The sequence below is a fragment of the Macaca mulatta genome, chromosome 7 (assembly GCF_049350105.2).
Source record: "Macaca mulatta isolate MMU2019108-1 chromosome 7, T2T-MMU8v2.0, whole genome shotgun sequence".
Classification (NCBI taxonomy): domain Eukaryota; kingdom Metazoa; phylum Chordata; class Mammalia; order Primates; family Cercopithecidae; genus Macaca; species Macaca mulatta.
Genome location: NC_133412.1, coordinates 168503143 through 168527501, shown reverse-complemented (window position 1 = coordinate 168527501; position 24359 = coordinate 168503143). Strand labels below are relative to the sequence as shown.

The 24359-nt window shown below is 45.3% G+C and overlaps 1 protein-coding gene across 3 annotated transcripts in view; it reads left to right on the top strand.

Annotated features, from left to right (window-relative positions):
• CLMN (calmin) overlaps positions 1-24359 on the top strand; it is a 133347-nt gene that overhangs the window by 96767 nt on the left and 12221 nt on the right. For all 3 annotated transcript variants that reach the window (XR_001446430.3, XM_015144444.3, XM_015144443.3), the window contains exons 3-9: positions 5846-5941; positions 7894-7977; positions 11194-11286; positions 13524-13714; positions 16052-16245; positions 17453-17535; positions 22656-24281. Coding sequence is in view for 2 of the 3 variants with exons in the window: in XM_015144444.3 (XP_014999930.2) it covers positions 5846-5941; positions 7894-7977; positions 11194-11286; positions 13524-13714; positions 16052-16245; positions 17453-17535; positions 22656-24281 (2367 nt within the window). In the remaining variant the exon portion in view is untranslated. The remainder of the gene's footprint in view (positions 1-5845; positions 5942-7893; positions 7978-11193; positions 11287-13523; positions 13715-16051; positions 16246-17452; positions 17536-22655; positions 24282-24359) is intronic.

Here is a 24359-nt window from a genome sequence, read left to right as displayed (position 1 = left end):
CCATTTGTAGGTATTTGGATTGATTTTTGCAAGAACTCTGATTATCTTTGGACAAAGCTAGATTTCCTTCTAAAGTCACATCACGTTGCTATTTAATAATAATAATAGTAATAATAATATTACCTGGCTTTTTTGATGTACTTCACTCTGCATCAGGCATCCTGCATAGTGCCATACATGTGCCATGTCTCCTGTCATCCTCAGGACGACTTGAATTACCCCCTCCTATCAGAAGGAGGAAACAGAGGCACGGAGACATAACGTGGCTTTCCTGGACTTTCTGTGGCTTCTCCTCTGTATTCAGCTTAGTGGCCCTTCTCTTCCTCTGTTTCTTTGTTTTCTTGCATTATTTGACCTGGCTGTTTTGAGTTGCATTTTGTCTGCAAGCATCTCATGCACACTCCGTAAAACAAAAGCAGCTGAATCAGCTCCCCCCTTGAAAGAGACTAAAGGAAGAGCCACAGAGGAGAGGCAGTGATGGGAAGGGATGAAGAGTCCTGGGTGAGAAGGGGGATGGGAGCGGGCAGAAATCTCAGCCATCCTGGTTGGATGGACCTCAAGACTGTGGGCCTGGGGCTGGGAGAGGAGAGATGATTTTTCTCTTTTTTAGGAAGTTGATTTTTATCTACTCACTTCACCTCTTTCTCCTTAAGCACCACTATCTGGTTTTCCAGCTATACCCAGCAAGTAGTCTCAATTCTGTTTAAAACTAGGAGCACCCCACTTTCATGTTTGTAGGTGTATCTTCTCTCTTCTCCTCTTAAAAGGTTCAAGAGAGGCCAGGTGCAGTGGCTCATGCCTGTAATCCCAGCACTTTGGGAGGCTGAGGCAGGTGGATCACTTGAGTTCAGGAGTTTGAGACCAGCCTGGCCAACATGGTGAAACCTCGTCTCTACTAAAAATACAAAAATTAGCTGGGCATGGTGGCACATGCCCATAGTCCCAGCTACTGGGGAGGCTGAGACTGGAGAATCGCTTGAACCCAGGAGGTGGAGTTTGCAGTGAGCCGAGATCGCACCACTGCACTCCAGCCTGGGCGGCACAGCGAGACCCTGTCTCAAAAAACAAAACAAAACAAAAGGTTCGAGAGTAACTATTGACTGCCTTTATGGTTAACACAAAAGAAAGGGTCTCAGAGGAAATCACTGAAATGATTAGAAAGCAGAGAAAATAAATGTGGCTTTTAGGAAGGGGAGCTATTGACCACACTTCTAATTCACATAGTTTACCTTTAGATCTAGGATGTTGTCCAGGCAGGCATTCGGCCACCCACACCTCTACTCCCCACGTGTAGAACGTGTGACGCAGTGCCACCACTTCACCTGGAGCATCCTGAACTCTACAGGTGAAAGATTGTGTCGCACATGAAGCTTATGAATCATCTGCCAGTTGTTTTGATTATTGGCACATTTTCGGCAATGCTGCTGAAGTGAAGTGTTATTTTGGGGGGGAAAGAAAGGAAAACTGGTCCCCAAACCTGAGATCACTGAGCTCTTAAATTAATGCCTGATGTGTGTCAGGGTAGCTGGAAATTCCTGCTGGGGACACACTAGAGCCATGGAGTATTTCTTTCTCTCTTTTTTTAAAATTAAAATAAATAAATACAGAAAAGTACAGAGGGTCATGTGGCGAATATCCCCGCACCCACTCACCGCCCCAAATGAACCTCTGTTCGCATTTATCATATCAAGGATTTTCTCCCTGGCCAAGTTCCTGCCCCTGTCTCAGGGCAGGTGGGTAGCGCCCACTCTGAAGATAAATCAGATAGCACCTGAAACTGATGTCTAATAAACAGGGCAAAATTAACAGCCATGTTTCCAACCTTGAGACTTTCAAGAACAAGCTTTCATGTAAAGGAAACCCAGGAACTCCTTGGTGAATTGGGCTTAACTGCAATTTGAAGGCTGTCAGAAATATTTACTGAGTCTCTGGCTTCTGGAAAAATTCCTTAATTTACCGAAGGAGTTAGATCATGAAGAAAGCCCTGGGGGTGCTGTTTATTCGGCCATACCGATCTCATGAAGCCCACGGAGCGTTTGGGGCCCAAGGAGTGTTTTCCCTGGCGCGGGTTCAATTTCTCCCCCTGCCATCTCACAGGATGGACTCCGGCCAAGGCCTTGTTTGCTGCTGCTGCTGAGGCTCTTACAGGAACTGTCAATGGAAATTATTCTTCAGGTTTAACTCAGAAGTAAGGCTTGGCCACGGCCAGGGCTGGTAACTGGAAATTTTGTTAGTCCATTTATCAGGGGGTATTTTGTTCGGGTCTCGCGTTTTCTGCCTCGCATTAGCAGGAATAACATTTCCGTAAGAGCCTCAGTAACCTGATCCCGTCATGCTCAGGGTGGAATGTGCCCAAGGAGCTGCAGCAGTTTGCAAAGAAAATAATTTGCCTTTTGGTTCAAAGTCACTGTTGCCCTTGAAGCGAAGCCTTTTTCTATGCACCTGCGGGTGGAATTGCCCTGTATTTTGACTAACTGGGGGTAAAGGGACTCGTATAAAGGGTAAGGAAATGCCACCTTCCTCCATAAAAAATAAAACACAGGCCCTCCATGGCTGCCACGGGAAGGAGGCTTTCCCACAGGGAAAGGGTGGCTGGGCCGCAGTTCCGCTGTTTCCTGCCCCTGGGTCTCTGGCTGGTTATGGCTACCACCCTCCCATTGGCCTCAGGAGCTCCACGCCCCATTAATCCTGTCTCCCATGTGAGTGCCCAGCCTTCTCCTGTACCCAGGAGCAGAGAGAGCACCCAGACCAGGTGCTCTAACCTTGCCAAAGCCCCCACTACAAAAAGGTAAACAGGGAATTCATGCTGGGGTGGGAGCTTATTAAGAATCAGGTTTCGGCTGGGCATGGTGGCTCATGCTTGTAATCCCAGCCCTTTGGGAGGCCAAGGCAGGAGGATATCACATGAGCCCAGGAATTTGAGACCAGGCTGGGCAACACAGAGAGACTCCATCTCTACAAAGAGTTTTAAAAATTAACCGGACGTGATGGCACATGCCTGTAGTTCCAACTATTTAAGAGGCTGGGATGGGAGGATCACCTGAGCTGAGGGTTTGAGACTGCAGTGAACTGTGATCATGCCACTGCACTCCAGCCTGGGCCACAGAGCAAGATATCATCTCAAAAAAAAAAAAAAAAGAAGAAGAAGATGCTAGAAGAAGAAGAAAAATGCAAGTTTCTGGACCCTGCTCCCAGAGATTCTGTTGTGATTAAGAGGAGTTATTATCAAGCTTGTTTAGACAGTAGAAATCTTTCTTCAGGCAAAGCGTTACCTAGAACCATAAATGTAGTCATCCTTCCGTCTCTGGGGTTCCACATCTGTGGGTTCAACCAACAGCACATAAAAAATATTCAGAAAAAAAAGCTGCATCTGTACTGCATGTGTACAGAGTTGCTTCTTGTCATTACTCCCTAAACAATAGAGTATAACAACTATTTATATCACATTTACACTGGATTAGGCATTATAAGTAATCTAGAGGTGATTTTAAGTATATATGGGAGGATGTGCATAGATTATATACAAATGCTTTACTATTATATATCAGGGACTTGAGCATCTGCAGATGTTGGTACCCGAGGGAAGTCCTGGAACCGATCCCGTATAGATACTGAGGGCTGACTGTACAGGCCAGTAAGAGCTGAGCCTCTCTGATTAAAGCGGGTGTAGTGGGATCAGCTGCCTCCTCCACCCCCCTCCCTCCCATAGGATATCCGAAAGCTGCTCTGCTGAAGTCTAAGGTTCCAGGGAACAGAGTTTGCAAATCCTCGCACTGGAGCATCTAACCCACAAGTTCCAGCCAGTTCTTTCGGCCATGTCCAGCCAAGCTCCTAGTGGATACCACCTGGACAGCAGACCCCTTCCAGGTCTAGGCCCAGAGAGGAAAGCCCAGGGCACTTCTGTCTGTTTTCCTTCCCAGGCCCCCCTCCACACTCCAGATCCTGTTTAGGGAATTGCGTTTTCCCTTAGGGAGAAGGAAGTAGTCTATGGGAACTGAGGCTGGGGCTTCTGTTTACTGACCCAGGGAACCCAGAAAATGAGCGAGTGGGGCAGAGAGAAGGTGTTTCAAGAGCCGTTCACTACGAAGGGGCCGCCAACTGAGGACATCTCCCTTCCACTGATGGCCACAAGGCATACGCCTTCTGAATGAAATGTCTTCCTGAGGAGGGCATCCAAGGCTCTGCAGGCAGGAAGCCACTTAGCAGTCAGCAGGTGGTACTGGGCTGGGCAGGTGGGTGCTGTGCCAGGCTCCCTACCTGCATGATCTCACTGCATTCCAGCCCAGCCCTCTGACAAGGGCCAGATTCCTCACCTGACATTGCAGACAAATACACTGTCTTTGTGCAAGTGTGCAAGGTCAGGTTAGGCCCAGGGAGGTTAAAGAACATGCCCAAGGCCAAGTTGCTGTCAAGGTAGAACTTGGCTTTGAACGCAGGTGTGTCTAATGGCCTTGCTTCTCATTGGCTCATGTGAGAGGTGCAATGTTGATTTATCTCAGGAAGTTGGATTTTGTGGAGGAATAGAGGAGTAGCATGCAGCTGTTTTTTTGGTTTTTTTTTTTTTTTGGTACAACTTTAATGAGTTTGATTTGTAATAATGAGCTTGAATTGCTTTTGTACCTAAACATATAAATACACATATACATACATATAGACATGTAAATCGACCTCTGAACCTTTGAGTTCCTAGTCAGCCTACACACGTGGGGTGAGGAAAGGATCCTTCCCTTTGCATCCTGCCTGCCAGCCGCACGCCCTCCTAGCCAGTTCTCACACACCAGCCCCCTTTCCTGGCTTCCCCTGGTAAGGGTCCCACCACCACCAAATTTGGTCTAAATCTTGGTGAAGCAATGACGGGCACCTCAGGAGGGCACACTTTTGAAGACTAAAGCAGTCTTGGAGATGGAGGAGCCCGACTGACACCGGACTGAAGCCTGGAGAGTAACTGGCCAGGGTCTTGTCATTGCCATGTGGATCTAGGGTGCGCTGGCGTTCGGCCCTTGTGGCTGGATACAGGAAACAGGACAATACCGAACCGCTAGCTTGACCAAATGCTGCGACTATCACTCATCCTCTTTGAACTTGTTTTTCCCAGTCTAAAGTGAAGGGCGGCCAGGCGCAGTGGCTCATGCCTGTAATCCCAGCACTTTGGGAGGCCGAGGTGGGCAGATCACCTGAGGTCAGGAATTGGAGACCAGCCTGGCCAACACGGTGAAACCCCGTCTCTACTAAAACTACAAAAATTAGCTGGGCATGGTGGCAGGTGCCTGTAATCCCAGCTCCTCGGGAGGCTGAGGCAGGAGAATCACCTGAACCCGGGAGGCAGAAGTTGCAGTGAGCTGAAATTGTGCCACTGCACTCCTAAGCCTGGGTGACAGAGCGTGACTCTGTCTCAAAGAAAACAAAAAAACAAAAAAACAAATGAATAAATAAAATAAAATGAAGGGCTTGCACTAGGTAATTTCACATGAGCCCTCATAGAATTGTTTTATTCTACAGAAGGATATGGTCAAGATATGCCATTTCTTTCTGCCCTTAAGCATGTGGATGTGATCTAAACTTGGGATCTGAGATCTTCGGTTTGAAGGGCCCCCAAGGGTCACTGTTTGATCAACCGCCTGTTGGTGAATCTTCTCTGCAGCCTTCCTGCCAAGTGGCTGTGCCCTGCTGCCCGGGTGTCACCTCCAGGGGGATGGGCCTGCTACCTCCTTGGATGGGCGTTTCTACCTGTAAACAGAGCTGGATGTTTGGAAGTTTTCTCTTGAGCAGAAAGCTGCATCTCTGAAAATAGCTTTGTGGATACACAGGTTGCTAATTGGCTACTTTCTTCCCTTCTCTTTCAAAGTGCAACCCACCTCTAGAAGTTAAAGATTTATTCGTCGATATACAAGATGGCAAAATCCTAATGGCTTTGTTAGAAGTCCTGTCTGGGCGGAATCTGGTACGTATGTTACAGAAGGGTCAGAAAGAAAGAAAATGCAAAGGAAAACACTGTTGAGGTTTTCTTTTCAACACAAATACCTGGACATACCCTACACTAAGAAACTCTGAAGCGGTGACTCTTTTTATTAGTGCCTACGAGCCATATAATCATGTGGAACGAACTAGTACTTTTTTTTTAAGTCAATGTATTTTAGAAAATAAATGGCTAGTGTTTTCTGTGAGTCTGTTAAGGCTTAAGTTTAGAACTAAACAGTTAAAATTTAGCCAGCCAGCCATTATATAAACTAAAAGGATTGCTAAGAATTGGAAAAATTGGAAGAAAAAGGCCTTTTATCAACCACCCTAAGGCTAAAACTAGAACTGCTGGCTTCTAGAACATTCTTTTAAGTATGATTGAAGTTGAGCCAGCTGGAATGGACGTTCATTCCACTTTGGACATTAGCCAGACTTCTCCGTGTTGCATCCGTCTGCTGTGTGCAGATTGGCCCTTGTTCTCTTCACAGACAGCAGAGTTTCTCAGCCTTGGCACTGTTGACATTTGGGTCAGATAGTTTCTTGTTGTGGGAAGATGTCCTGTGCATTACAGGACATTTAGTATCTAACTGGTAAATAACAGTATCACCCCCATGTGTGACAGCTAACAAGCTCCCAGACATGATGAAATGTTCCATGAGGGGGCAAACTGATCCAGCCTAGAATGGTAGAAGTGTCAGGGTTGAGAAAGCCTGTTCCAGAGTCCAGTGTTTGATTTGGCCTTGGCAACCCATTGTACCTAACACAAAGGTGCAGCAATGGGGTCACGACTCTACCAAACCATAGCTCAGCCAGCACAGAATGTCCTGGGTCTGTCCTTAACTGTAGGTCTAAAGTCAAGAGTCCCTGCTTCTCTTCTCAGATATAATGTAGCTGGTATCTTATCAGACCTCTTAACCCTCCCACCTTTGCTTTCCCAGTGGCAAAACACAAGATACCTATTAGCAGCGCCCGCAGAGGGCTATGCAATATTATGTGATAAATTCTCCACAGTATTTGGTTTCTTAGAGGATCTCACCATGAGCAGGGTCCCCAAAGGACTTCCTGAAAAAGTACCTTCTAGTCCCTTGCTTATGCTCCCAGCAGTGCAGGCTCCCCACTTTATTGCCAGAGCCCTGGTCACCAGCTACTGTGTCCTTGGTGGGCCTCCATGGGGAGTCTTTGATTCTGGAGCCCAGCCAAGAACAGTCCTCCACTTCCCCATGAGCGTGGCCTGGCACTTCACACCTGGTAGAACTGACCCACTGGTTTGCCTTGTAATGCAATCTTCCCCCAACCTGGAGGAGCATCCATGAGGTTCAGTTCAAGGTGAGTTGGCTGTGATGGCATTCCTGGTATGTAGAACTAATGTTGTCAGAGTTTTAGCTTCCGCAGACGTCTCTCTGCCTCTTTCTCTCTTTCGACCTGGGATAACTGTCCACAAAACTCTTGGCTAGAAAACAGAAACATCTGCCGCCACTGGGGAGGACCTTGGCTGGATGATTTAGCAGCTGAGCAGTGATGCTGGCAGCCAATGCTCCCTGTCCTAACACAAGCAGCAGTTCAGGGAAGCGAACATATTAACGAGGGTCTCAGGAGAAGGGAGGAATCTAACAAGCCAGGAGCTGGGTCCCAGAGAAAAAATTGACAAATTTGTCCCTTGTTGACCCACTTCGGTTCCCCCTAACTCACCAACTTCAGTGAGTTAAATCCCAAGTACTGTAAATAAGACTGACCTTTGAGAGCTCTCTGATGTCACATTTGTATGTCCTGAGAGGCACCTGTGTGAGTTTGGATGCATTCCAGGTGGGTTTTAGTTGTGAGCTTTTTCTTGAAATTGATGTGAAAAAAAGCAAAGCATACCGAGCGGCACCGCTGGGCATTGTGAAGTGCCTGCGTAGGTTTAATGTGCTTGTTTTGTTCTGTTCTGTTTTATAGCTGCATGAATACAAATCCTCGTCGCATCGCATTTTTCGGTTGAACAACATAGCGAAAGCACTTAAGTTTTTGGAAGATAGCAATGTAAGTGTTTGAAGCACATCCTGCTAACACGAGCTTGTCCTGTTAGGAAAAGGATGTCATTTGAAGTTCAGTGCTGGTCGCAAGAGAAGCGTGAGATGGGGACTGATCTAAAATGGTCAGATTAAACTAAGCTTAAATTTCACAGAAATCACTCAGATGACCCCTCCGTTGGGAACGCAGTCCCTGACTCCATGCCCACCCACTTTGCAGCCATCAGGATTAAAACTCTGATGGACGTTCAGTCGTGGAAAGGCAGAGCGGCTGACTGGCTCAGATATTTATAACTTAGTTCGCGTTTTCTCCTTCATTCCCTTGAATAAGAGTATGGCGAGCATGTCCAAGTGTAAAACTTTCTCTTGGAACTTAGAATATGGGAGAGAAAGGGGAAGAGGGGGGCTAAATGAGCCAGGGGGGAAAAAAGTATAAAATTCTCCCTATCTTGATGTAACTTTCTAGACTCCAATGAGCTTTTTCTGTGCCTGGAACTCTGCTCCACGTTCTTCACACGCGGTTAGGGGTGGCTCAGCAGGGAGGACGTTTCATCGCGCCTCAGAGCACAGTTTTATGCCCATGTCAGAGATGGGCTGCCCCGCAGGACCAGCTCTGTGACTTGCAAGTTATTCAACTTCTCTAAGCCTGAGCTTCCTCATCTCTGAAATGGGCATATTGTGAACACTAAAGGAACTGACCTGTGAAAAGCACTCTCCATTCTCGGGATGGCTGTTATCACTCAGCAGGCCCCTGAGTTATCACCCGATCCATGTGGTAACTAGGTGTGATCCCACCTTCTCCCAGGAGGGAGAGGGGATATTTCCATAAACCAGTTGGTCCCGCTTGTTTTCAGTCTGGCAAAACCAGCTGAGTTAGGAGGAACAAGAGGAGGAAAACATTGTCCCTGAAGCTCTTAACTGAAGTCTGGCTGTTAACTTTTTTATTCACCACCAAAAACAAAATGGCGGCCGGGCACCCAAGCCACAGTCTTTGGAAATATCTGCTCTCTGGGACCTTGTACCGCCTGCAATCACTGCTTTCCCTCAGCCCAGTTCTCTGAGGGAACTAGGCACCTCAGGAGGGTTTTGTTCTCTAAATGGCCCTCCCAAGAGCCAGCGGCTCCCTGCTCAGCCCTGCCCTTCCCCTGTTGGGATGGTGCACCATAGTGTTTATGGCATCCCTATGAGGCAGCTCTATCTCCTCACTTTGAAACCTCAGCTTAGAGGGCCACAGCTGTCACTTGCCATTTGGGCTTCCCCCAGGTGAAAGGGAAGGTCGGGGTGATCAAGTTGACTAGCAGCTTTGGTTCCCCTGGACTGGAATGTGCTCAGTAAAGCCACAGAAACAGAAGGAGCTGTCAGAGCAGAGGCTTAGGAGAGGAGCAGGCGAGTTCTCATGGGTGATCCATCATGCAGGACGTGTGCTCGTGATGAATGTGGACGCAGTATTGAACCTGAATTTGATCGACTGTGTTATTCACAGTATTGACAGCTTCCTTCCTGGCCTCCGACCTGCCAGTGATGAGCCTGTGTTGTCTGAATTATATTCTTGGCATCTGCCCTCAAAACAGGCTGCAGCCAGGGAACCCAGAACTCTCCCTCAATTAGGCAAGCCCAGGCCTAACTGATTGGTGTTGTCGGAAACCCATGACGAACTCAGGATCAGAGACCCATGTCAGACAGGTTAAGAAGCCTTGAGGGGAAGAGAGAGAGAAAAGAAATAGAGGAAAAAGAAAAAGGTTTTGTATGAGATGCTTTTTTCAGGTTCTCTTTCCCCAGTCTGCCAGGCAGAATTTTGCAGTGTGGACCTGATAGTGTATCTTGACTTTATTTCTCCTCTCTTTCTCCTGAAGAATGACTTTTGCTTTATTAACGTTGTTAAGAAAGAAGAAAAAAATGTGACAAACACCAGTGTTGCCTGCAAAGGCTTAAATATTTACTCTCTGGCCCTTTTTAGAGAGATCTGCAGAGCCCCAATCTGTGTCCAGTGCTTAGATTTTGTTTGTGGAATGAACTGATGACTTAGGGCAGTGATCCTCAAACCCGAACATGCGCTGGAATCACCTGGTGCACTTGTTGAAATGCAGATTTCTGGGCCCACCCACAGAGTTTTTGATTCTGTAGGCATAGGGGAGAATGAGCATTTCTAACACAGGGGTCCCAAGTGATGCAGATGCTGCTGGTCCAGATGCCAGGTTGGCCTCAGGGATTTACCAAGAGCATCATTCTGTGGTCAGAACATAGTTAAATACATAGATAAGACCTTAGCTAAGTGTTTCTGCAAGAGGCACATTTCAACTCATCAGTGGGATATTTTCTAATGGTGCAGAAACCCTGGGTATAAACCTTATCCCAGTATACTATCTCTAATTAGCAGTCAACTCACCCACCCACCATCCATGATTGCGCGTGTCGGTGCTCTGTATTTGTTCCAAGGACATGCTAAATCCAGGTGTGGTGGTGTTTGTGTAGCAGACAGACCTACCGGACATTTTCCGTCTCTCTTGGAAAAGAATGACTGAAACCTTACCAGCTGTGTGATGCTGGGCATGTTATATTTCACCTCTCTGAAATTCCCTCACCTGAACTGGAGGGACAATAGAAGTACCTACTGATATGGTCTGGCTGTGTCCCCACCTAAATCTCACCTTGAATTGTAGCTCCCATAATTCCCTAGTGTCGTGGGAGAGACCTGGTGGGAGGTCATTGAATCAGGGGAGCAGGTCTTCCCTATGCTGTTCTCATAATAGTGAATAAGTCTCCTGAGATCTGATGGTTTTATAAAGGGGAGTTCCCCTGCACACGTTCTCTTGCCTGCCGCCATGTGAGATGTGTCTTGCTTCCCCTTCACCCTCCGCCATGAGTGTGAGGCTTCTCCAACCATGTGGGGAGTCCATTAAACCCCTTTCCTTTGATAAATTACTCAGTCTCAGGTAGTATCTTTGCAGCAATGTGAGAACGGACTAATACACCTACATCATAGGTTTATTGTGAGTATAAAATGAGTTCATATTTGTAAGGAGTTTAGAATAGAGGCTACACATGGTAAGTGCTATGTATGTGTTAATTAAATACACTTTTGCATGCTGAGTGTCCTTGAGAATGGCAGGGTAAGTAAGAAAAACAGGCTTATGCAAACAAACACACACACACAGAGAACCAGAAAATAACATGTGTTATCCTCCCTGGACACCCCCCTTTAAGTTCATAAATTGCTTCCCTCCAGGTAAAACTGGTTAGCATCGATGCAGCAGAAATAGCAGATGGCAACCCTTCTTTGGTTCTTGGGCTGATATGGAACATAATCCTCTTCTTCCAGGTAAGATCATTTCCTTTCCAAAACACACAATCATGATCTTGTCTGCTGAGCGCCGCAGAAGAGAGGGGCCAGATCGAAGGAGGCAGTGAAGCTTAGTTTATGGCAGATTTTATCTTTTCTACTCACTGAAAAAGCACCAGAAGCATCTGGTTGCTACAGTCCCTGTGATTTTAAAAGTGGTGTGAGTTCTCTAGAAGAGAATAGCCATCCTCTTGGGACTGGAAGAGTTAAATATTTACTTCAAAAAATGACTTTGTTCTAAAGTGTTGCAAGAACTAGGGAAATACTCCTGACCAAAAATGGAACTTGGTAGAGTTACTTTGCTGAAATCACTCAGTGTTCCTTAGAGATGATTAAAGAGCTTGTACTAAAGATGCCTGAGGAAGAAGAATAACAGGCGAGACCTTATTGTTCCGTTCTTTGCAACTTCAGCCTCTAATTGGAAATGCAGATTTTATAGAGGAAGAACTGGATCTGTGATTGGAGTAAGAAGATGACATTTTATTTTTATTTTATTTTTTATTATTAAACTTTAAGTTCCGGGGTACATGTGCAGAACGTGCAGGTTTGCTACATAGGTATACACATGCCATGGTGGTTTGCTGCACCCATCAACCCATCAGAAGATAACATTTTAAACTGTGCTGAAGTTCATTTCCCTGTCAGGAGAGAGCTGGTATCTCGTTTTCTAGAGCCCACTCACTTTTGGAATAGAAACTCGTGGTTCACTGTTCGATTACCCTCCCAAGAGTGAAAGTGATCCACCTAGGCATGATTTGCTTGGGATTTTGGCTCAATGCCTGCATTTCAGAGAAGCATGAGCACAAACAAGGTCTGGAGACAGTAGTTCCTGTTCTGGGTGAACCCTGAACTTAAAAAAAAAAAAAGACTCTCTCTCTCTGAGCCTCAGTTTCTGTGTCTGTGAAATGGGAGCAGTGGTCATAATAGGTGGTGAGCATCAAAAGAAGCCATGTGGGCCAGGCACAGTGGCTCATGCCTGCAATCCCAGAACTTTGGGAGGCCATGGCGGCAGGGTCACTTGAGCCCAGGAGTTCAACATCAGCCCTGGAAACAGAGCAAGACACCATCTCTACAAAAAATAAAATTAGCCAGGCATAGTGGTGTGTGCCTGTAGTCCCAGCTACTTGGAAGGCTGAGTTTGGAGGATTACTTGAGCCTGAGAGTTCAAGGCTATAGTGAGACATGATCATGCCACTGCACTCCAGCCTGGGCAACAGAATGAGATCCTGTCTCAAAAAAAAAAAAAAAAAAAGAAAAAAAAAAAGAAGAAGAAGAAATAAGAAGCCGCAGCCACCATGTGTTATATGTGTGCTTCAATTACTGCTATCTGTTATTAAACTTCCTCAGAGATTCTGGAAACATCCTGAAGATGTAGTAAAAGTCAAGAACTTAAATCCACCGCCCTAGGGCTTCATTTATTTATTTAACAAATGTCTATTGAGTTTCTCCAAGGTGCCAGGTGCTGAAAGTAAAAGACCCTGCCCTCATGACCCTTTGGGATCACAGACGAGTCAATCCTATATGGCAGAAGGTGATGCCAGAGCTCCAAGCAGGGGCAGCTAGCTCAGATGGGGGAGTGGAGTAAGGAAAACTTGCTGGAAGAAGTGACACTAGAGCTGGGTTTTGAAGGATGAGTAGGAGTACGCTAGATTTCCTACTTATCCTTCAAACTAAGTTAGACTTAACCTACTGTGTGTGTGAATTGCCTAAGGGTGGTGTTGAAACAGATTCTGATTCTAACAGCTCTGGTGTAGAGCCTAGGGTTCGGCATATCTTACAGAAGTCCTCATGAGAGGAGTTCACGGAGGGAAGGGACATGGAGGCAGCAAGGGCAGGATGAGCAGAGGCAGTGGGGCTTGAAAGAGCTCCGTGAAGTCTGGGAGTGATGGGCAGTGAGAGGAAAGGGGTGGTCGAGTTGAGTCAGGAAGACCTGGTACGAAGTGCTGGCTGGAGCTGCAAAGACTCCAGGAAAAGATAGTCCTCCCTGTATAGTGTAATTACGGGCACCACAAGCCACAGGAAATGGACACGCCATCGCAAGTACTGCCTGTCCCCTGCCACAGCCATCAGAAAAGGTTTCTCGGCATTCAGAGAACCAATTCTGCATGAGCTGTTCCCTCCAGCCACGGTTCATGTGGCCACCCGCCAGACAAGGTGGGTCTGTTGCTGAGAGGGTGGGTCTGTTGCTGGGGTCTGAAATGTCATTTTCCTTCCAGATTAAGGAGCTCACAGGCAACCTCAGCAGAAACTCTCCATCTTCCAGCTTGTCCCCTGGCTCAGGGGGCACAGACTCAGACTCATCCTTCCCACCCACACCCACTGCAGAGAGGAGCGTGGCAATATCCGTGAAAGACCAGAGGAAGGCCATCAAAGCCCTGTTGGCGTGGGTGCAGAGGAAAACGAGAAAGTAAGCTGCAGCCCCTCTCCCCACGCCACTTCATTTAACTAGCTGCTTTCAGGCAGAAGAAAGGAGAACTAGTATGTATTAAGGTGCCAGTTATGTATGTGCCCATTGCTTCATATAGAATATCAGAACAAGGGGGACAGTCGCGGTGGCTCACACCTGTAATCCTAGCACTTTGGGAGGCTGAGGCAAGTGTATCACCAGGTCAGGAGATCAAGACCATGCTGGCTAACACGGTGAAACCCTGTCTCTACTAAAAATACAAAAAATTAGCCGGGCGTGGTGACGGGCACCTGTAGTCCTAGCTACTCCGGAGGCTGAGGCAGGAGAATGGCGTGAACCCGGGAGGCAGAGCTTGCGGTGAGCTGAGATTGCGCCACTGCACTCCAGCCTGGGTGACAGAGCGAGACTGCATCTCAAAAATAAATAAATAAATAAATATCAGAACAGGAAGCACTGCATTTTTGGGGTTTTGCAGTACACACAAAATGCAGTTGGCAGAATGTTTGGTTTGCATAAAGCTGATGAGAAGATTTGAATACAGATCAGAGGGACTTTCATCATGTTGTCTCCCAAAACAGGCATGTCTCTTGGATTCTAATGACTTGTATGCATTTAAGCTTCAGGGTGTCTTCCAGAGTCTGTACCTACTTTAAAGATAGTAATAATAAAGGCTGTAACATACTCAAAGTTAGGTCGGATCTTCCAAAATCGAGACGGGAACTGGAGCCAAGTTCCGGCCCTGAGTCACCCCACGCCAGCGGCAGAGTGATTTGAGCAGTTTCGTATCAGGCCTTTTTACCAGTAGCAGGCCCACAGCCCCCGGGCCATGGGCACACATGCCAGACCAGTGTGGTGGGAACCTAACCAGCTTGGGGCTGCCCCAGCTCCTCAACATGCAGACTGGTTGAGATCTGATAAATCATTTACTTTTCCAAGCCCCAACTGCAAATGGTATCCTATCACTCACTGCCTTCCAGGACAATTAGGCAAAATCCATGAAATCCATGAAAGAGCACCTTGCACGGTGCCAGCCCATATTAAGCGCGTCACTAATATTGATTCCTTTCTCCCCTGTGTGTGGAAATAAAAGAGGGAAGAGAGGCTGGACCTTTAGAGTTTTGATGGAGAGATCACACGGGGTAGATTGAAACTGACAAATGTGAACCACCATTAAATGTTGTTTACATACAAACCAACCAAAAAAGGGTTCATTGTCAGGGGTTAGGGTAGAAGGAGGATGTGACTGTAAGGGAGAGGAAGTGTCTTGGGGTGATGGGACAGTTCTGTTTCTCTGTTGTGGTGGTTACATTAATCTGTACACCACCCCCATGAAAATTAACACCTGTGAAAATGTGAAATTCAGATGCAGTCTATAGCTTAATTATCTTGGACCAATGTTGGTGTTCTGGTTTGGATAACATACCCTGGTAGCATAAGATGCTGTCACTGGAGGAAGCTAGGGAAAGAACAGGGACTCTCTGTACTGTGTTTGCAATTTCTTTTAGGTCTTAAATAATTTCTAAATAAAAAGGTGCTTGGGTTTTTGTTGTTGTTGTTGTTGTTGTTGTTTTAAGAGAGTTCATTGACCACGGTTGAGGGATTGGTGGAGTCACAGGATGGATTCTAAAGGAAATTAGTGCCTGGCAGGATTCTCTCCTCTTTTGTCCTTCACTTGTACTTTTAAAAATTGAGGCAGCCTCCATTTTACAAAATAGAATGAAAGCTCTCTGCCCCCACTTTTACAATGATGCTTTTATTTCTGTTACTGATAATAGTAGCTGTCATTTAGTGAGTGGCTTTCTTGGTCTCCCAACGTTGCATATTAGGTTGACCCTATGACATGGCCATTCTTCTGGGGCCAGGCTTGACTTTCCCCACAGAAGCCCCAGCAAGTTCACTGTGTGGAGTTTGAGGCTCAGAGAGCTCATTGACTTGCCCAAGGCCATGGCACTAGAAGCACAGTGGACAGCTGAGGCACAAACTTGTGTCTTTCCGGTTCCATTTTTATGGCCCAGCACGTCCTTGTTATGTTTTCAATGTCACCGATACAAGGAATGGTCTATACAGTTGGTCCTTTATGTGTCTGGGAATTGGGGAATCCAGGGTCCTGTTTTGCCTCTTTGTTCGATGTATACCGTCCTACTCCATTTGGCTGGAAATGGAAATGTGAGTGGTTCAGGGCAGCTCTCCCATGCTCAGGGACCAAGGCATCTTCACCTGGCGAGGTCGGCGGCTCTGCCCCACTCAGAAACCCACGTGGCTGCTGCGTGCTGACCTTGTTCCTTTGAGTCTGTTTCCTAACCAGCAACCCGGCTGCCGCTGCTGTGTGTCTTTCAGGTATGGCGTGGCGGTGCAGGACTTTGCGGGCAGCTGGAGGAGTGGGCTGGCTTTCCTGGCCGTGATTAAGGCCATTGACCCCAGCCTAGTGGACATGAAACAGGCCCTGGAAAATTCCACACGAGAAAATCTGGAGAAGGCCTTCAGCATCGCACAGGATGCCCTGCACATCCCCAGGCTCCTGGAGCCAGAAGGTAGCAGTGGTTCTCTCTTTCTTTCTAATAATTTTTTTTTTTACAAATGTACCACTTGCCGTCCCATGTAGAAAATCTGAAAAATACAGAAAAATCTAATGAAGATTTTGTCTCCTGTATTTCTACCACTCAGATCATATGGATATTTTTCCAATATTTTATATGCCTCTAATTGTATTTTTACATAATTGGTATCATTTACTGTATGTATAATTTTGTGCTTTTTTATTTAACATTATGTCATAAGTATTTTACATACTGCTACAATATATTTTTATATATTTTTATTGGCTGCATAATAGTTCATCTACTGGGCATAGTCAAATGTACTTAGTGGCCAGGTGTGGCTCACGCATGTAATCCCAGCACTTTGGGAGGCCGAGGCGGGTGGATCACCTGAGGTCAGGAGTTCGAGACCAGCCTGGCCAACATAGTGAAACCCCATCTCTACTAATAATACAAAAATGAGCTGGGCGTGGTAGCACAGTCTGTAATCCCAGCTACTCAGGAGGCTGAGGCAGGAGAATCGCTTGAGCCCAGGAGGCGGAGGTTGCAGTGAGCCGAGATCGTGCCACTGTACTCTGGCCTGGGTGACAGAGCCAGACTGTCTCCAAAAAAAAAAAAAAATGTACTTAGCTCTTTCACTACTGGTAGACATTTAGGTTGTTTCTGAAATATTTCCTTTTATATGTAACAACACCACAGTGAACATCTTACTAAATAAAGCTCGATGTGCATCCCAGATTATTTCCTTAAGGACCAGGTTTCATTAGCAGAATGACACGGGAGAAGAGTTCATGCCTGTTTAAATGGTTTGGCTGTCTCTGTGAAGTTGCCTTCCACGTGGGTTAGGCTAACGTAGGACTCCCTGTACCATATGTAGGCTGCCTGGTTCACCATCCTTGCCCATGGAACCAGCAGTGAGCTGGCTGCTTGCTGTGGAAGGGACTAAAACAGCAAGGAAGAAGGGACAGAATTTGGGGAATAAGAAGCCCTAGATTCTATATCCTTGCTTCTCTGTTCTTCAGCCAGCTGTGAGATTTCAGTCAAGTGATTCACCCTCTTTGAGCCTAAAGTTCCTCAAGTGGCAAATAAAGAGAAAAAACCCTCAATGATCTTTGGGATTCTTCCCCATCAGGCATCCGGGAATACTATTGAAAGCGTGTGTGTTTGTATCTCCTGCTAATTCCTGTGTCTCTCTCGACAGACATCATGGTTGACACACCGGATGAGCAGTCTATCGTGACTTACGTGGCACAGTTTCTAGAACGTTTTCCAGAGTTGGAAGCCGTATGTTTGCTTTTCTTACCTTTAATTCAGACACCATACATTTCCATCTGCTGGCCATCAGACAAAGCAGGGACGTGGGCAGCGTTGCTCTGTATAAGTAGCAGTCAAAATCGCCAGTTGCTCCCAAGTCCCTTGAGCACGGCCTTACCACATTTTAATTTCAGAATGATAGCAGTCCCCCCTCATATGCAGGGGATACAGTTCAAGACCCCCAGTCAATGCTTGAAACCTTGGATAGTACTGAACCCTATATATACCATTTTTTCATTTTTTTCCTATACATACGTACCTACGATAAAGTTTAATAACTTAGGCACAGAAAGAGATTAACAACAACTAATAGTTACATAGAACAATTATAACCATGGGCCAACATCATTACTTTTGCAGTTTGGGGCCATTATTAAGTAAAATAAGGGTTATGTGAACACAAGCCCTTTGATATCATGACGGCTGATCTCTGATCATCCAGACAGCTACTGAGTGAGTGATGGACGGGTGGCATAGATGGCGTAGATACGCTAGACAAAGGAACGAGTCAAGTCCCAGGCAGGACAGAGAAGGATGGTGAGAGATTTCATCCCACTACTCAGAACAGCACGCCATTTGAAACTTAGGAATTGTTTATTTCTGGAATTTTCCATTTAAGATTTTCAGACCACAGTTGACCATGGGTGACTGAAACCTCGGAAAGCAAAACCTCAAATAAGGGTGGAACTATTTATATGTAACATGCGTTAAGTTTCAAAGCAGGATGGAAAGTAATGCCTCTCACAAACCTCTTCCCATGACGAACTTTATTAAGATTATAAAAGATGCTTACTTATAAAATGGATCTGCTTCTTGATTTTTTTAGATGTCAGATGGAACATGTTAGCATCTACCAGATTTTTATCAGTGTTAAAAATCATAAAAGACAATGATCATTGAAAAGCCTGCCTTACTTTGGGAGGCCAAGGCGGGCGGATCATGAGGTCAGGAGATTGAGACCATCCTGGCTAACACGGTGAAACCCCGTCTCTACGGAAAATATAAAAAATTAGCCTGTGGTGGCAGGCGCCTGTAATCCCAGCTACTCGGGAGGCTGAGGCAGGAGAATGGCGTGAAATGGAGAGGCAGAGCTTGCAGTGAGCCGAGATCACGCCACTGCACTCCAACCTGGGCAACAGAGCGAGACTCTGTCTCAAAAGAAAAGAAAAGCCTGACTTTTTATTTTCAGAATTCCAGATTATACTTGGTGACAGAGTTTTTTTGGGCACAGAATCAGACCTTTTAGAAATTGTCCTGGCCCTGTTGAACTCCCACCCAGCCCATGCACAACCGCGAGCTGATAATGACAGCAATGACAGCCTTTTCTTGAATCCTTTAGTAATTGACTGAACCCTTGCCCCTGGCTTAGGGGACTCAGAAATAAACTAGATGGCTGAGGTCCCTGGCCTTGTGGAGGTTTGTTCTAGTAAAGGAAACAGTTATAAGTCAGCAAAAACATAACTTCGGGTAGTTATGAGTACCAGACAGAAAAAAAGAAAGCATAAAGGGTTAAAGGATGCTTGCAGGAGAGGGGAGCTGCTTTTCTAGCTGGCTGCCTTGCCCCTGTGTCTCTGGGCTGCCTGCCATTCCTGCAATCCAGCATGGCTCAGTATCATAATCCTCTTTTATAAACGAAAATAAGCATCTCAAAGAGGCTTAAAGACCTCTCCATAGTCACTCAGCTACCACGCACAGAGCTGGGGTTTGGCCCCTCTGTGTTTCCAAAGTTCAGGCTCTTGGTTCCCTTACAACATGCAGCTGAAACTGGGGCTCCGTTTTGTACAGAAGAGCTTCCCAGGATCCTCCATGCCGGGGCTTTCATCCTGGCCCCCACCTGTGTGTGTGTTTCCTGCCTGTCCCTGCACCACATATGGACGCCTTACAGGGTGCTTTGGAAGTAGGAATTCCTGGGCTGGACTGCCAGTTCTCCACTTGGAGCTGTGTGACCTCAGGCTGGCGACTTGACCTCTCTGATACACATCTGTATCGAATGTGTATCTATTGAATGTGTGTCATCTGTAAAATGGAACTATGACCCACATTTCGGGGTTATGTGAAGAATAAACAGTTATGTGAAGTACCTAGTACTGTGCCTGGAACAATGGTGGATGTTTAGCAAATAATGGTGACTTGATCAATGGGTATAAAGTTACGGTTACATAGGAGGAATCAGTTCTGGTGTTTCTATTGCACAGCTAGATGACTATAGTTAATCATAATGTAACCAGTGACTCACATCTATAATCCCAACATTTTGGGAGGCTGAAGCGGGAGGATTGCTTGAGCCCAGGAGTTAAAGACCAGCCTGGGCAACAAAGCGAGACCCCATCTCTACAAAAAAGAAAGAAAGAATAATATACTGTGTATTTCAAAATGTCTAAAAGAGAAGATTTTAACTGGTTTCGTTACGAAGAAATGATAAATATTTGAGGAGACGAATGTATTGAGTTCTCAGATTTGATCATTTTACAACGTATACATGTTTTAAAATATCACATTATACTCCATAAATATATATAATGATTATTTGTCAATTAAAAATTTAAACAAAATCAAAAGAAAGGGATCTGGCCCTGCCAATACCTTGATTTTAGTCCATTGAGGCCTGTTTTGGATTTCTGATGTCCAGAACCGTAACATAACACATTTTTGTTGTTTTAAGCAAAAAAAAAAAAAAAAAAGTGATTATTATTTTGCAATTCAATTTTCCTGGCCTGTCACTGTATTTTGAAATACTAGGCATTGGGGCTTTCATTCGCCCTGAGCTCTTAATCTGTAGTCAGAGTTAGAAATCAACTAAAACACACGGTATTTGACTGAGTCAAAGCCACAGCTAAAATTGAGCAAATCTGACACAGATCTCCCCAATGCTGAGGTCAGAAACTGCAGATGGGAAAAGATTGAGCCAGAAATAATATCTGGAGAAAGTCATCCTGGTTCCTAGAACATGGTGCATCATTGCAGAACAGTCTGTTTACATCTACGGGGGAATACACATGAGAATTCACAGCTTATCCAGGCACACAGTGAACTTAACAATTCTGCTGAGTTAGTTCATTTCAGTAAACATTTGTTGGGCCCTGACCACGTACCACACATTGTTGCTAGCTTTCTGGCCCAGCAAATGGTTTCTTTTGGTAAATGTGCCATATGCATTTGAAAAAAATGTGTCTTATGCAGTTAAAGAATACTCGTATTCTTTAATATGCTGTTAATATGTTAATATGCTGTTCTAATATTCTATATTTATACTGATTTTTCCTGCTTTCCTAATCAATTAATGTAGGAGAGAAATGTTAAAAAAAAATCTCCAACTATGATTGTGAATGTATTTCTCCTCTTGGTTCTGCCAGTTTTTGTTTTATATATGTTGATGCTATGCTGTTAAGTGCATAGACACAATTTATTATATCTTCCTGATGACTTGATTGCTTTATTTTTATAAAATTTCCCACTGTCTCGAAGTGTGCTTTGTCTGATATGAATATAGCCGTAGCAGCTTTCTTACGATTAGTGCTTGTGTGATACTTTTTCCATTTTTTTCCTTTCAGTGTATGTATACTTATATTTAAAGTATGTCTCTTATGAACAGTATACAGTTGGGTCTTGTATTTATACTTAACCAGTATGTTTTTCATACATTTATGTGGATTTAATCTAGCATCTTGGTTATTGTTTTCCATTGGTCTGATATGTTCTATACTCTATTGTTTTTCCTTCTTAACTTTTTGGGGATTATTCAAGAATTTCTTTTGTATACAGTTATCCCCTTTATTGGTTTTGTAACCACATCACCTTGTTTTATCTTTTTAGTAGCTGTTCTAGTGATTATAATACTCATCTTTAACATACATCGGCTTACCTTAAATTAATATACTACTTCTAGTACAATGCATATTTTACATATTTTTATATATTTTATATATATCACATATATAATTTTACTCACTTCATCTCCATTATTTTTGCTACTATATTGTCATTTACTTCTACACGTTTTAATCCTCAATACTTTGCTATTTTTGCTTTAAATAGCTAGTAGGCTTTTTAAGAAAACTTTGAAGTAGTCTTTTATATTGACCATGTATTTACCGTTTCCAGTACTGTTCATTCCCTCCTTTAGGCTTTATATCTGAGATTGTGTTCTTTGAGCCTGAATAACTATTTTCTTTTTGGTATTGCTTGTAGCATAGATTAGTTATTCTAGAGTCTTTGCTTGCGAATTCCAACTCTGGGTCATATATGGGTCTATATCTAGTGATTATTTCTTCTCTTGATTGTGGATTTCGTTTTCCTGCCTCTTCATGTCTTGTAATTATTTTATGTCCAACTTGGTATATAAAAGAATGATAGAGGTTGAAGTAGACGTCATTTTTTTTCCCTCAGGAAATATAGCGCTTTCCCAAGCAAGTGCATAAGATGAGGAGCTGTTGTTTTGATCATATCAGTCAATAGGAGCTGTGTTGCAGTTTTATTTAATTTCTTCTCTCTGGTTTTAAATGATTTGAGACTGAAGTCAGTTCACTCTATCAGTGCATTGGGAGTCAAGTGCTTCTGTACCACAACGTCATTTTCTGCTTTTCAGCCCTGCCCCCAGCTGGCTCTTACACAGCACAATTCCCTGTGTGGATGAAGAGAATTGCTTGTGTGTTTGGAGTCCTTCCACATTCACTCTCTCATACCAGTCCACACAATCAATAAAGATTTGGCTGACCTTTCCTTATCTCCGGTGGATTAGCTCTTCTCCAAAGCCATACCCAGACTAGGCAACATGGTCCTCAAGCGTGAAGTGGCTGACAATCTCTGCTCACTTTAGAAGGGATTGTCCTTCTTTAGAGCTTGGTTTATTGAGATTCCTTACATCCATAGCTTTTTTAAAAACATGGTGTTTTATATTTTTTGTTTATCTGATGTTTTCATATTTCAGCAGGAACAACCATTACCTCTTAGAACACTTTGCATTGGTTTGAAGTGGCTTTTTCCATTTCTGTTTGTGTTTTGGGAAAGGTGGATGTGGGTTGTACTTAAACCCTCTTCTTATTCATGTTGCTCTGTGTTTTTTTGTTGTTGTTATTCTTTTTTTTTGGCAGGAAGATGTTTTCGATTCAGATAAAGAAGTTCCTATTGAATCCACTTTTGTTCGCATCAAAGAAACTCCTTCTGAACAGGAGAGCAAAGTCTTCGTTCTGACTGAAAATGGGGAGCGTACCTACACTGTTAACCACGAAAGCAGCCACCCACCACCCTCCAAAGTCTTTGTCTGTGACAAGCCCGAGAGCATGAAGGAATTCCGCCTGGATGGTGTTTCCAGCCGTGCACTGTCAGACAGCTCCACCGAGTTCATGCACCAGATCATTGACCAGGTTCTGCAAGGGGGCCCAGGCAAGACCAGCGACATCAGTGAGCCATCTCCAGAATCCTCCATTTTATCATCCAGGAAGGAGAGCGGGAGGTCCAACTCTTTGCCAATCAAGAAGACAGTTCACTTTGAGACTGACACCTACAGGGATCCTTCCTGCAGTAAGAACCTGTCCCTCTGCTTTGAAGGGAGCCCGAGAGCGGCAAAGGAATCATTGAGGCAGGATGGACATGTCTTGGCAGTTGAGGTTGCTGCGGAGAAGGAACAGAAACAGGAGTCCTTGAAGATTCCAGAATCCTCCTCTGACAAGGTCCCTGGTGACCTTTTTTTGGCAGAGGGCACGATCAATAATTCTCAGTCTTCCTCCTATAATGGTGCTTTAGAGAGTACAGCCCGCCACGATGAAGAAAGTCACTCTCTTTCACCCCCAGGAGAAGATACTGTGATGGCCGATTCCTTCGAGATCAAGGTTAACCTGATGACCGTAGAAGCTTTAGAGGAGGGAGACTATTTTGAAGCCATCCCATTAAAAGCCTCGAAATTTAACAGCGACCTAGTAGATTTTGCTTCTACCAGCCAGGCTTTCAACGAAGTTCCTTCACCTCATGAGACAAAACCTGACGAGGATGCTGAGGCTTTTGAGAATCATGCTGAAAAACGAGGTAAAAGGAGTACTAAATCTGCTCACAAAAAGAAAGATTCTCCAGAGCCTCAAGGTAAGACGGACAAACATGAACCTCACCAGGACTCCGGAGAAGAAGCTGAAGGCTGTCCTTCAGCCCCAGAAGAGACGCCGGCGGATAAAAAGCCAGAGGTGCATGAAAAGGCCAAGAGAAAGTCCACCCGTCCTCATGATGAGGAAGAGGGAGAAGACGATGACCTCCAGGGTGTGGGCGAGGAATTATCTTCCAGCCCCCCAAGCAGCCGTGTCAGCTTGGAGACCCTTGGGAGTCACAGCGAAGAAGGCCTGGATTTCAAGCCCTCCCCACCCCTCTCAAAGGTTTCCGTCATTCCCCACGACCTCTTCTATTTTCCACACTATGAGGTTCCCCTGGCTGCAGTTTTGGAGGCTTATGCAGAAGACCCGGAGGATCTAAAAAACGAAGAAATGGATCTCGAAGAGCCGGAGGGCTGTATGCCAGACCTGGACCCCAGGGAGGAGGAGGCCGGTGGCTCTCAGAGCAGCTCCAGTTCCTCGGTGCCAGGCGAGAGCCTCCCCAGTGCCAGTGACCAGGTGCTGTGTCTCAGCAGGGGTGGTGCGGGTACCACACCAGCCTCGGAACCCACTCCTCCGGCCCCCCATGAGGAACACCAGCAGAGGGAGACCAAAGAGAATGACCCCATGGACAGCCATCAGGTACTCAACCGTGGGATTTGGGAACCCTGGGTACTGCCTGGGAAACTTGACAGTTCTTGGTCTGAAGCTCAGCTTCTT